Source organism: Anguilla rostrata, chromosome 10 (genome assembly GCF_018555375.3).
Source record: "Anguilla rostrata isolate EN2019 chromosome 10, ASM1855537v3, whole genome shotgun sequence".
Taxonomy (NCBI): domain Eukaryota; kingdom Metazoa; phylum Chordata; class Actinopteri; order Anguilliformes; family Anguillidae; genus Anguilla; species Anguilla rostrata.
Window position 1 is genome coordinate 17,240,511 of NC_057942.1, and position 14,276 is coordinate 17,254,786.

The window sequence follows — 14,276 nt, forward strand, 5'->3', positions numbered from 1 at the left end:
TTGCTTCCAAATTAGGTTTTTTTTTTTTTTTTTTTTACAGATGGACACATAATAAAATACGTGGTCTAACAAACCAGCAAAGTATATTCCTACTGGTTTGCGATGTGACTGGTGCATACCAGTATCGTTTTCACAATGAATTTAGCTAGTCTAGACTAATTAAAAAATATTATTGTCAAGAGATTTCGGTCAAGGACCGTTGAGAAATCATCTCCCCCAAACTCTCAACTTGGCTTTGGCAACTAAACCATGTGCAGATTATTACAAGGGCGTTCAAGCTATGACGTTTTAAAACCTGGACGTTGTGTGAATTTTATTGATGACACAGACGTTTGCGAAGTGTTCCCTTCTGCCGCAGATAAACTGATGACGGAGACCTTAGCGACCTGTCTTGTGTGTGCTCGTAACTAGGCAGCTGCACAGCACTGGAAGTAGGTGACAGCGCCAGCGTGCCCGTCTTCTCCTAAACTTTTCATTGGAATTGGAATCAGTGTAGCGAGGTAATATTGACGTATCCTAAAGAATCTTTCTGTTACTGTGAAATCATGTGAAATTACACTCTTATTGTAACTGATTTGGTAGCTAGAACGGTGATTGGCCAGCTCCAAAATATAGCTAATGTAGCTCTAGGTAGCCACCGCTAACTTTAGCAAGCTATGCTATTACTAGTTGACTGTTGATTTAGGTAGCTCTGCTTTGCTAATTGGCTTGCTGGCGATTATTGCAACCAAGTTAGCTATTTTTCTCTCGTTATAGCCACTTGTAATAGTTTTGTGTCATGTTAGTAGCCAGCTTGTCATGTTAAGTTAATTCACTGCATAATTAACATACAAAAATGCAATACGTTAATATTAAAGCATGGAAGTTATACTGTACGTGTGTTAACCTATGTAAGTTAGACTAGCAAGCTACCGAGCTCACGTTATAGCAGGAATTACATTTTAACTTGTTGAAAACAGAAGTTTTGCCTAGCATGCTAAAATCTGCCTTTCTTTGTTTACCAGTCATAAAGTTACACCATCGCAGAAATGGATGCTACAACAAAACCTTTGAGAATTCCTCCGGAAATGTCTATTTATGCTGAGACACACGAGATATTTGATTTGGTGCAGGCAAGTTGTGGGCGGTGTCTTCGTTGTGATTCTGTCCAGTTCCAGCTTTGTAGGTTAGGTTAATATGCTAACTTTGGCTTGTCACTTAAAATGATATCAATATAGACGGCTATTTTTCAATTTAAAAAAATAAAAAAAACTAACCACGACGAAATAGCAATGCATGCAATAAATATAACTTGGTATTCGTTTTTCGTTTTTTATTGCACAATCTATTGTAGTTGATGGTGACAAACCTACTGGTTGACAAGCCAGAGGACCCCTTACAGTACTTGATTGACTATCTGAAGAGGGACAGTTTAGAAGGTAAGGGTCTTCTTGTTTTGTATTTATTTTATCTGATCGGAGGATCAGATTGGCCAATATACTTTTATTCTCGTTAATTGGGTTCTAAAACCGGGGTTATTACATTTTTTAAGTTCTCAAGTAGTTAAAGGTTCTATGGCCATGAAGATGTAGCCTAACATTATGGTAGCCTGTGTGTATCTATTTGATAACAGTGAAACTGGCTATACTACGACCCCAATTCCAAAAAAGTTTGGACGGTAAATGAAATGCAAATAAAAACAGAAAGCTGTAATTTGTAAATTTACTTTGACTTGTATTCAAACAAAAGCAGTACGAAGACAATGTATTTCATGTTTTACCGAATCAATTTCATTGTTTTTTGAAGATATACGTTTATTATGAAATTCATGCCTGCAGCACGTTCCAAAAAAGTTTGGACAGGGGCAATTTAGGACTAATAACGATGTGACAAGTGTAAATAACAAGGTGATGTGAAACAGGTGATGTTAAACAGGTGAGGCAATCTCCTTATAGTATATAAGGAGCCTTCAAGAGCAAGGGTGGGTGGAGGCTAGCCAATTTGCCAACAGATGCGTGAGCGAATAATCCAGCAATTTGAGAACAACGTTTCCCAAAGACAAATCGATAGGATATTGGGCATTTCACCCTCTACAGTGCACAATATAATTAAAAGTTTCAAGGAATCCGGTCAAATCTCGGTGCGTAAAGGGCAAGGCCAAAAACCACTGCTGAATGCGCGTGATCGCCGATCCCTCAGACGTCACTGTCTTAAAAATCATCATGCGTCTGTAATGGATATCATGACATGGGCTTGGGAATACTTCGGTAAACCTTTGTCAGTCAACACCATTCGCCGCTACATTCACAGATGCAAGTTAAGGCTTTACTATGCAAAGAAGAAGCCATACATCAACACTGTTCAGAAGCGCCGCCGACTTCTCTGGGCTCGGTCTCATCTGAGATAGACAGTAGCACAGTGTAAGCGTGTTTTGTGGTCCGACGAGTCAACATTTCAAATAGTTTTTGGGCAAAACAGCCATTGTGTTCTCTGGGCCAAAGAGGAAAAGGTCCATCCAAGCAGTTATCAGCGTCAGGTCCAAAATCCAGCATCTGTCATGGTATGGGGGTGTGTCAGTGCCCATGGCATGGGGAACTTGCACATCTGTGAGGGCACCATTAATGCAGAAAGATATGTACAAATTTCGGAGCAACATATGCTGCCGTCCAGACCCCGTCTCCTCCAGGGACGTCCCTGCTTTTTCCAGCAGGACAACGCCAAATCACATTCTGCCCGGATTACATGTGCATGGCTGCGTAATCTGAGAGTGCGGATGCTCGATTGGCCTGCCTGCAGTCCTGACCTGTCAACGATTGAGAATGTGTGGCGCATTATGAAGCGCAAAATACGGTAATAAAGGCCCTGTGCAATTGTGAAGCTGAAGACCTGCATAATGGAAGAATGGGGGAAAATCCCACTTGCTAAACTTAACCAACTGGTGTCTTCAGTGCCCAAATGCTTAGTAAGTGTTATTAAAAGAAATGGCGGTGTTACACAGTGGTAAACACTCGACTGTCCCAACTTTTTTGGAGCGTGTTGCAGGCATAAATTTCATAATAAACGTATATCTTCAAAAAAACAATAAAGTTGATTAGGTGAAACATGAAATAACTTGTCTTTATACTGTTTTTGTTTGAATACAAGTCAAAGTAAATTTACAAATTACTGCTATCTGTTTTTATTTGCATTTCATTTACCGTCCCAACTTCTTTGGAATTGGGGTTGTATGATAATGATCATTAACAGCCATTTTCCGGCCGTGATATAGTTATGCTACTTGAAATACGATAAAATATCAAAAGCTTGGTACTTTGCAAATAAACATTTTTTCCCACCCCTTGCCCTGGTCTGGTGCGGAATATATGGCTTGCAATAATGATAAACCTCAAAAAGTTTTTGATACTATGTCATTGCCACTAGGTGGAGATATGATTCTTTCAAATAAAGACATTCAGAGAATTTGAATTTCCAATCATTTGCACGTTTCTTTGCCAACATTCTTCACAAGAAATCGAGTTAAAAGCTTTAAAGCTGTTCGCTTTACATGGCAGCATTTTATTTGTATCATTTTATTTAATTTTGCAATTTTGTGTAGGTTTAGTCAGTGGAATTATTCTGCAGTAGAACTGGTAGCTTCTTCAAATGCCATTGCTGCTGTTGTGCATCTCTTTTTTTTAACTAAAGCTATTGGTTATAGTCCAGTATGCATGAAGTACTCTGACTAATAATGTCATACTTCACTTTGCTGGTTGCCCGTTGGAGTAATGAATAGCTTTCTTTTTATTTTGTCCAAAGCATCTTCATTAACTGTCACTCACATGAGGCTGTGCTGTTGTTCAGTTACCACGTCCACCATTATGGTCAGTCTTTGGAGCATTCCACTGTAATGCTGATGATGGCCACATGGGGGTGCTACCAGTCTGTAGTTACACTAGCATGCTTCCTCCACTGATATCAGATTGTGTGGTGCTGTTCTGGCCCAGAGGAACAGCTTCAAGTTTGAATCTGTTAAACTGTACATGCATTTGGAAGCGAACACAACCAGGAAGCCTACCTCTATACCAGCCCTTTTGTTTGCAAAAAAAAACAAAAAACTATTTTATCAAATTAGTTTGTTTCAGCTAAGTTAATATTCAACCAAAGAATGGCATTTTAAATCACCGAGAAACCTACATGAGAGTGGAGGTTGTTATTTTGTTAGTGTTTTTTGGGAATGTTTATTAACCATTTACTGCCAATACCTAGTTCCCAGGGTAATGTTGCTGGGCCCACCGGCGTCTGGGAAAAGAACCATTGTGAGTATCATTTCCAACTTTTTCTGTTAGTTCATCAGAAACACGGATGTGCGCTTAACGACTAACTCAAAAGTACATGATTAATTTATAATATTTCAAGGGGTCAGAGAACTGATGCTGGTAATTGGGCACAGAGGGAATCTGGACCAATTTGTGATTTCCCTGCATTTTCGGGAATGTAGATGTCAATGCAAATGTGAAACTGCTTCTCAGTTTTCACAAGTAAAAATTGTTACATTATATATATGTGCATGTATTTTCTTCTTTGAAAAGGGTTTTTTGTGCTTTATAAATACTTTGCAAAATGATCAGAACTTTGAATAAGTTTTGCATTTGGAAGAAGAAGTTATGTAAAGTTATATGGTAATGGGAAAAGCACAAAATGGAAAGCAGGGGAAAGTGGTGTATGCTCCTGTGTGTGCGTGTGTGTGTGTGCGTGTGTGCATTTGTGCGTATGAAAACACACAAGCTTTGTGGAGGAGGTAGAATGTCAAGCCGTCGTGAGACAGACTGTCAGGTTATGCTTCTGCCAGTATGACATGAAAAAATAAAAGGCTTCTCCATATGTGTTTACAGAAAATTGTGCTTTGTTATTTCATCAGTAAATGCCAAGCTGTGCGAGGTATAGCATGCACAGTATCACTGCCACTGTGAGTTAGCTGGACATGGTCATCTGCTCAGCATGAAAATAATGACACTTTAGTGATGATCCCTTACTGTGAGAGCTCCACACTTATGCAGAGTACAAAAGAGCCAACTGCAGTGTTGAAGTGGCAATGGTCAGGTGCCCTAGCTCTGGGGCTGTCTGCTATTAGAAAGCCTTTCTCCTCCCACACCAGGGCAGACAGCTGTGTGAACAGACCCGCGCCGTCCACGTCACCGCCAGCAGCGTCCTGAAGGACGACACAGAGCTGGCCAGGAGGACACAGCAACACGGAGACCAGAAACAGGTAGAGCAGGCCCAGGTAGAGCCCAGCGTCACACACATGTAGAGCCCAGCGTCACACACATGTAGAGCCCAGCGTCATACACAGGTAGAGCCCAGCACACCAGGTAGAGCCGCTGCATAAGCACCACGTTAGGTAGAGCCCAGCATCACACAGGGTGAGCCAGCCCAGGTAGACCAACACACAGGTAGAGCCCAGCGCCAGCACACGGGTAGAGCCCAGCGTCAGCATATAGGGTAGAACCCAGTGTCATACACAGGGTAGAGCCCAGCGTCAACACGCAGCTGGAACCCAGCATCAGCATAAAGGGTAGCACCCAGTGTCATACACAGGGTAGAGCTCAGCGTCAACACACAGTGGAGAGTCCAGTGTCAGCAACAGGTAGAGCCCAGCATCACCACGCAGGGTAGAGCCCTGCGTCTGCGCACAGGTAGAGCTTAGCATCACACACAGGTAGAGTCCAGCATCAGCACACACATAAAACCCAGCGGCACCAGGGCTGGGACACTGCGTTCGAAAGTAAGCACACACTCACGCATGCGCTCACGCAAACACACGCAAACACACGCCTGTGCATGGATGCACAGTCACATATGGACACATAAACACCTGAATGCCCTCCCTCACACACGCACGCATGCACTCATGCACACTTCCTCGAAAAGAAACACACATTTTTCACTGTGAAACCCACACCTTGTCACTCGAAACAAATTTAAATTACCGTTTTGTGCTCTTGACAAAGGAATGGTCATAGACCACATTGTGTACTAACAACTGATGAGGGATAACCATCGGGAACCCACATGTAGGAGGTCAAATTCAGATCCTGGATGGCTACTGGTTTTTGTAGTTTCCTTACAGTCTATGGCCACTTTAGGCCTTGGAAATAAGGTGTTTATATCGATGACTTTTCTATAGAAAATATAGAATCGAAATACATGGTGTCACCAGCTGGTTCTTTTCACAGCGCAGACTACAGCTAAGCTGGCATAGAGTGGAGATGGGGGAAGACTATTCACGTGAAGTGACTTTGACGTGCAATTCACAGACACCCAATCAGCCAATGGGGGCTGCTGGATAGTGATGAAACGCAGACCCCTTACCCTGGGAAAAACAAATCACCAATAGCACATCACTCTACCTAGCTACCAGCTGCAGTCAGCACCAGCACGATCTGAATTTGAACCAGGATGATGAGGCTCATCCATGCATCACAGCATTGTGCCTTAACCGAATGAGCCACCAGGCAGCCCCAATCACCGACTTTTCAACTGTTGAGACACACCAGACACCAGAGGCAATGCAACTGACTGACAGTTGAATAGAAAGAATGTCTATGAACTTTATATATGATGTTGATTCTGAAAATACCCTGTTTAGTTTCAGTTGAGACCCGTGTTTACATTACTAGAAATCTGTGGACATTCTGCAGATAAACTGCCTCTGGCAGTCTTTTTTTTTCAGCGGGTGGGTCACAGACCTCATTTCAAAGTGCCCGTTGACTTGAGTTTTACTGACCCACACTAGCCGATAGCCGAATGAATAAAACCGGAAAACTGAGACAAAATAGTTAAGACGAAGGTCTGGTTGGGTGCGGCTGGAGCCCGTCTGGTTGCAACCCTCGCATCGAGGCTGCGTGAGGAAGCGCTTTTAAGATAGTTCAGGGTTCCTGTCCAAACTCTTTTCCAGTTTGTGCGGCGATGTGCTCATTCCACACACACTTCCCGCTGGAGCGAAAGTGCAAAACAAGGGAGTTTTTTTTTTTTTCTCCCTCGCAAGTCCGCCTCGTCCTGACACGCCAGAAAATGAGTTAATTTGTCCTCATTAAAAGCTTAAAAATGCATGAATAAATAATGACAACAGAGGAAACATTTTCTTATTTTGCTTGGCTATATGTAAAATACACTAAAATGGAATAAATAAGTGTGCACTGTAAAGCCTGTTTACACATTTGCCCTCCCTCCATACGAAATGTCGAGACTTCACAGGAATTGGAGGATCGCGGGGTGCGTGCCGGTCGGTTATGGGGGGGGGGGGGGGGGGGGGGGCTTGTTTAGTTGGACCTTAGAGAGGCAAGTAAACGCAATTAAACGAGGATACCGCGGCTCTCCGTTCTCCAAATCCGTAAGCGAGCAGATCTGAAAAGTTTAATAAAGAGCAAGGAGGGAGGAAAAAAGGGTCGGGGAAAAAAAAGAAAAAAAGAGCCCACAGAAGCCAATCCCAGCGGTTTAATTATTTTAATTATCGTCCTCTTTCAGATTTTCTGAAAAAAAAAAATGAAAAGGAAAAAATAAGCTGGTGGTGGTGGTGGTGGGGGGGGGGGGGGGGGGGTTGACGCCATTAAAAGATGCTGCTTTGGATTAATCTGATTAAAAGCAGCGACGGGGGGGGGGGCATGAGAGGTCAGGCATGTTGGAGCAAGAAGCTCAACTTTAGCGGGAGCCAACTGCTTGTTATAACCGTTATATTCCCTCATTCATTCGGCCTGGCAGACGTCTTTATGCGGGTGCGGCCTCACAAGTTTTTAGTCAGCGCGGGATTGGTTCTCCTCCCTGACACGACACCCGTCCTGAGCTGGCAAAAGTCAAAAAAGCGTGCGCGCAACAAAAAAGAGCGGTAAAGCTCAGCGTAAATAAAGCGCTTGAAGTAAATGGGGGGGGGGGGGGAGAGGTGGGACTTGCACCTGTACGAAACCCCCCCCCCCCCCCCCCCCCACGGTGCCAATCTCGCGCTTTCAGCCACCAGCCCTTCCCTCAAGGTGACACTTCAAAGCCGGGCCCGCAGACTCCAACCCGCCCGTCACCCAGCACGGAGTCCCCCCCCGCCCCGCCCCCCCGCCAAGCCGGGTCGGCGCCGAGAACCGCGCCGCTCCTCCCCCCCCGGGGACCCGCCCCTCCCGTCCAACCTCCCGCTTCACCCTCCGCGGGCGAGCCTCCGACCGCAACGTGAAATGGAGAGGGACGGGTGCGTCCCCGTTTCCTAAACCCGCCGACGGTGCAATTACCTGCTCGCGCGCCGGGCTGGGGCGAGGGGAGCTCTTTTGAAGTGCAGATATGAATATGGAAGCTCTCCTGTCTCCTGGTCCCCCCCCCCCCCCCCCCCTCCTCTGCTGTCCCTCTCGCAGGAAGTCCCCAGTGAGCAGTGGATTAGGCTGATCCAGCAGCGCCTGTTAAAAACGGACTGCGTCCAACAGGTGAGAGCCCCTCCCACGTCCCCCGCCCCCTCCACCCCCCACCCCCCCTTACCTCACACAGCCGTACCTTTACTGACCAATCCCGCGCCAGCGGCAGGTGCACTGGAACGCCGCACACACAAACAAAAATACGTGCGTAGCGCCACGTTCACATTTCAAGAATTTAGCAGACGCTCTTATCCGGAGCGGCTTGCACAGCTGGAGTACGTTTACGCGCAATTTATTTATACAGCTGGATATTTACTGAAGACATTCAGGTTGAGTACCTTGCCGAAGGGTACATACTGACACATAAGCACTTGCACAGGCACACACACCGTTTCTTGGTTAAATCACGTCTCAGTGATTTGAGTGTTTCGTAAACGCGTCAATCGATATTTGTGACCCTGGCTTTCCGCTACACCTCACTTCTCACACCAAGGCGGCAGTGCGATGGAGGTTGCAGGTTCGATTCCCGCACACGGGGCTCTTGAGCGGGGAACTGAATTTCCGCAGTAAAATACTGTGCAGATATAAAAATTTTAAAATAATGCACACGTGAACGGTATGCTAACTGACAAAGGAACGATGAAACAATGTAATGCGCTGGGGGGGGCTCATCAACGCGCGGGTCCGATTCTGATGTTGGACATCAGTTTGGGGATGGGAGGTCACGGCCCCCTGTAGGCCCCTCCTCCACGGCTCCGCCCCCGGCCGCCTGAGAGCCGCGGCAGACCGCCGCCGTGTTTTCCGGAAGGTTCCGCTTCGCGCGGATAACGAGAGCTACGCAGCAAGCTGGGCTCTGTTTAACACTCCGGCATGGACACGTCTCTCTCTCTCTCTCTTATCCAGCCATTTTAAAGAATCACTCTTCTGCCAAATCCATGTTCAGTTATTTAAATACTTGAATATTTTGGTTGAAATGCCATATTGTCAGCTGAAGTGAAGTAAGGAGCATAATGTTAGAAATGAGTTAAGAGGAAAATTCTGATCCCAGTACAGACCAAAGATGCGTGAGGCCATAACTGAAAAAAACTCACCACCTATAATTAGACATGTGTCAGATGTTCTGAGGTGGGCAGTTCGCACCGCGACTCCTCTCTGAAACGTTCTGAAAGGGTTTTGTCGCATTGCGAATCTTTGGCCTGAATTGGGTTTTATTGTGGGTAAAAAAAGGTGTTTAGCCAGGGGATGACGTAGGAGAACTTTCAGGGAGGGGCCGAGGCGGTCTGTAGTTTGGGGGTCGGCAGAGCGAAGTTGTTATTATTGCTATTATTATTATTATTGCAGAGCGGGCGAGCTAATCGTTTAGCATGGAGCAGGGGCAGCGAGGGCTGTATTTATTAGCAGCGGCGCAGACAGATGCGGGGAGAGAGCGCGCACATGCTAATCCGTCAGCCGAGCGCTTGATCAAAGGCCGAAACCGGCCAGGCCCCTCCACCCACCTCCAGGCAAAGAGAGGGCCCGTCAGCAGAGGAAACGGCTAGTTCTGAAAATCAATACGCCAAATTCGGATTCTGTACGGAAGGCCTTTGACAGAGAAAGTGGTGGGGGGAGAAGTGGTGGAGCTGGGGTCTGCTTTTTAAGCAGATCGGGAAGGATCTTGTCTGTAAGCTTTCATACCTGTGTTTGTATGTGTTTGTGTTTTGTTTGGGCTATTGTGCACTGGTAACCGATTCTGAATGCCGAGTCTAGTCATGGGGTGGTAGTAGCCGACTGTGAGTGGGAGTCTGTAACCGGTTTGCTTTATCCTGCTGGGGGTAGGGTGGGTTTAAGGGTTCCTCGGGTACCACTGCATGAGAACCTCCCAAAAGCACGGCAGGCGCCGACAGGCTGCCAGATGTCCTCAGTGAGAGATGCGCCTCCTCCAGTCAGCGCTAGCTCTCCTGTTGTACCGTGTGGACGTGTAGGGTGAGAAAGAGTCACTGGTTCGGAGGTGAATGCATTGGAGCATTGCAGTGCGCCCGTGTGTATGCGCACAACGCTAACTGGCTAACTCCACAGGGACGACCGGCAACTGAGAGAAAAGTTAGAAAGCAGAGAAAATGGTTTAGAAAATCACTGCGTTTCATTATCTTTGTGATCCATGAATGAAATTAAGCAAAAGGCACACATTTGTCTCGATGTGATCAGGTTTCTTGTTTTGTTTGGTTACGCGCGATGCGCCTCGCGTGCGATGCTCCTCTCGGCTCCTGCCACCTCCTCCGCTTCTCTCGCGATTAGGCCGACGACGGTAAAACAGACCTCTGCCGCGATGCGCGGGTGCGTCGCCGGATTATGGAAGAAACGAACCGTTACGAACTTCAAACCGACGGCGGTTTTAGCTCGCACGTACGCCAGGCGCCTTTCTATGTTATCTATTTGCTTATGTGTTCTTTAATAGGCTTAGGCTAACTACAACAGTGTGACTGCGGTCGCAAAGGAATTCCTCCTCAAATCCCAGAGGATTTACCCCCCTTAATGGAACATAACATGGTGTTCATCTCATGCCCAAAGCCTGTCTTCGCCGTAAACCCATCTCAGGTACAAACTCACCGCCACATCTCTTCCAGTGCTACGCAGGAAGCCTGGACTGTTTCATCCTGTTGTCTTACTAGCATCCAGTTGCTGCACCCACCATGAAAAAAACAAACAAACAAAAAAGCACACGCCACTATTTCTCCTGATAGTTAAATACTCTCTGAAGTGTCAGTTTCCCTGTAGTTGTAAGAAAAATATTTATATCATTAAAACTGCTCACAGCTTTTTTTCTTTCTAAACTCTGCAAATTGCTTTGCTTGAGCTGAATAAATTACTAAACTTTTTCGCTTGGCTTCCTTTAACTTTAGCCTTTTAAGTTTAGGAGTTTGTGATTATTATTTTCTTTTAATCTGGTAATGGGTAACGGATGCTCATCCCTTCCGGCTAAACGTCTGATGGCATTTATCCGCTTATTTATAAATTTATTTATTCCCTGTTAATCTGCATAAATCCAGGGAATTGGGCCTGGTGTTGAGGCTATTTCTCCATAGCTGCAGGGCACTTTCATTCTTCCTCAGTTTTAGGTGGAGGAAGCCTGTCTGTCAGAGAGGCGCTCCTTCATCTCACGGCCCCTGTCTCCGCAAGTGCATTAATGAGCTAATGACAGAGTGATTGACGCGTCGCATCAAGGCTCCTCCGCTTAATTATCGAGCTGTTTGGGCATGCGGCTGTGTGTGTGTGTGTGCGTGCGTGCATATGTGTGCATGTTTGTATGCGCGTGTGTGTGCGCGTGCATACGTACGTGTGACCGCGTGTGTGTGCGTGCATGTGTGCGCGTGTTTGTGCATGCATACGTACGTGTGTGCGTGCGTGTGTGTGCGCATATGTGTGGATGCGCGTGTGCGTGCATGCGTGCGTGTGTGTGTTCTCCCTCTACCTGTATCTCAGTGTAACCAACTTTGAATGTTAATGATTCCTAATCCAAGTTGCAGAGTTCACCTCTATCTGTCAGCATTTTACCAGACTATTGTATTTCTCTCCTCTGTTCCTCTCTCGCGAGTGTTATTTTGCGGAACTTTGGAGCTGTAATCTACGGGGAAATGGCACAGGACGGGGGGTGATAGGAAGCATTATAATGAGCGCAGAGCTGAAAGGAAATAAAATTAGTACCGAGACAGACTCAAATTGGGACGAACCACTTGTGAAAGCATAGGGACAAGGCTACAGCGCAGACATTTAAGTTGCTCGGAATTCAAATCAGTTTTTACTTTAAGTGATACTTTTTTTGAAGCTTTGAAGACTAATTCTATTTTTAAAAGAGAAGGCAGGGTCGCAATCCTGCAGAGTATTTGCAGGTATGAGGCAGATGTGGCGAACTGCTCTTAATAGCGCTTTGAGAGGTAACGTGAACGGGCGAGAGCCGCCATGTCCTTTTAAATATATATATTTTTTTTAAACGAGCAATCGCTGTGTTTATTGTATTAATGAGCATTTAATTATCATGCAGACAGAATATGCCACATACCGATGGAAATTACCCTCTGCTGTAGATGTCACGCCATTGTTTCACGGGTTTACATTTTTTTCTCATTAGTTTCAGAGCTCAGTTTTTTTTTTTTTGTAAAATGCAACCGTAATTTACTCGTTACTTCAGTTTTCGTCAAGTTCAGGTAGTTTTTAGCAAAAGGAAGGCAGCCTGTTTGAGCGTATGCTAGGAATAGTATTTTGTAATTATTGTGGGCAAAGTGGAGAGTATGGCAAGTCTCAATGTGACTGATAAATATTGATGCATGAATACCGTATGCGGCCGAAGGATCCAGCCGGTTATTTATTTATGCACAATTATCCGCGCCCGAAAATTGAGCGCACAAAAGTTTTCCTATTTTCAAGCCGGCCCGTGTTATCAGACGGAGGGGAGAAAAAAAGACTGTTTAAAAAAGAAATTCGGCTCCTCTAAATAATTGGTGCTGATGAAAAATGCATCGCGCACTCCAGCAGGACATTGGCTTTGTGAAGTTACGTCTCATTACTGTGCTCTGATACAGTAATGGGGCCCTGTGCTCTCAGGCCATTGGTGGTGGTGCGGAGGAGCGAGTGTTTAATTTGTTTAGATAAATTTTGCCTTGAATTAAATACGTGCTTTTGCCGCAAACGTCCAACGCGGTGGCCAGTTCTTAATTGTGGAAGAAGATAATTAATATACCGGGCTGTCAGTTTTCCTTTCACGGATGTTTTGACAAATGCAGGGTAGCGTTACTTATTGAAACGAGGACGAGTCGTGTGTTCGTTATGCTCATATGCTATTTATTTCCCCGCTCACACAGCGGCTGTGAAGCGGTTTAGTCTGGAAGCACGTAGAGGAAGATTTAATTGTGTTATTGCGATTTCAGCCATTAGCCCATCACTGCGCTTGAGTCCGAAACTAACTTTTTCCTCCACCGGAGCCAATTTCAATGGTTTACTAGACAACTGGGTATTCAGAACAGAACAGGACCTCCAAGTGATGGGTGGTTACTTGCCAAAGTGGCAGGTAGACTAGACAAACTTGCCAGTCCCAGATAAAATGTCACTGTTTTCCTTGCCTCAGGCTCCCATCGTTCATTGCTGAGTCAGTCCTCAATATCTACGAGATGTTAGTGAAATACTTGATGGGAGTTGTGGTGGTAAATGGGAAAAAAACGGTTTTGTGGAGTATGATGGTATCGGTGATGCGCTCCCATATCCCCCCCCCCACCACCCCAGACACCAGCAGCGTTACCCTCTCCTACCCCCGACCCTGCCAGACACCAATAGTGTAGCCCTTTGTAACCCAGCACCCCCAACCCTGACACCAGTTGCATTGCACTCTCATACCTCCAATCCACCCCTACCCCCAGACACAAGTAGTGTTACCCCCTGCAACGCACCCCCAGACACCAGCAGTCACACCTGGTCCACCTGCAACCCCCTCTCCCCAAACACCAGCAGTGTTCCCCTCTCCACTGTGTGCTCCACAGAGCTCAGTCTTTATACCTCCCCCCCCCCCCAGCCCCCACCCCTGCCCCTGGGCCCGCCTGCAGAGGACATGCCTTTTTAATAGAAAAAACACACAGACAATGATTAGCTGATTAGCGGCCGGGTTACTAATTGCCTAATTGTACAGTCAAAAGGGGGGTCTGCGGCGGGGACTGAGGTGGGGCGGTGGGGGGCCCTTTGAGCGGGTCCCTCTCCAGCTTGTCGAACCTTTGAGCTGTTCATCCTCGTAGCCCCCCCCGCCCCCCCGCCCGACCCCCCCACACACCCACACACACACGCATGCACACACACACACACTGCCTGCTGTTGGGCTCCCCGCGACATCTGCTCAGAGCGTGTCCCTCCTGTGATTGGGCGCCCCGCTGCAGATGTTGCGGCCCCCGGGTCCTGTCTGAGCCCGGAGCG

General features: G+C 46.3%; 1 protein-coding gene across 3 annotated transcripts in view; it reads left to right on the forward strand.

Annotated features, from left to right (window-relative positions):
• Positions 1-45: 45 nt before the first annotated feature.
• The window catches only part of ak8 (adenylate kinase 8), a 45,956-nt gene continuing 31,725 nt past the window's right edge, over positions 46-14,276 (forward strand). Inside the window, exons 1-6 of one of the 3 annotated variants that reach the window (XM_064354515.1) lie at positions 46-500; positions 1,005-1,112; positions 1,334-1,418; positions 4,225-4,274; positions 5,114-5,224; positions 8,349-8,417. In XM_064354515.1, coding sequence (XP_064210585.1) covers positions 1,029-1,112; positions 1,334-1,418; positions 4,225-4,274; positions 5,114-5,224; positions 8,349-8,417 — 399 coding nt within the window. In that variant the 5' untranslated portion in view covers positions 46-500; positions 1,005-1,028. The remainder of the gene's footprint in view (positions 501-1,004; positions 1,113-1,333; positions 1,419-4,224; positions 4,275-5,113; positions 5,225-8,348; positions 8,418-14,276) is intronic. The other 2 variants (XM_064354513.1, XM_064354514.1) reach the window with 2 other exon arrangements.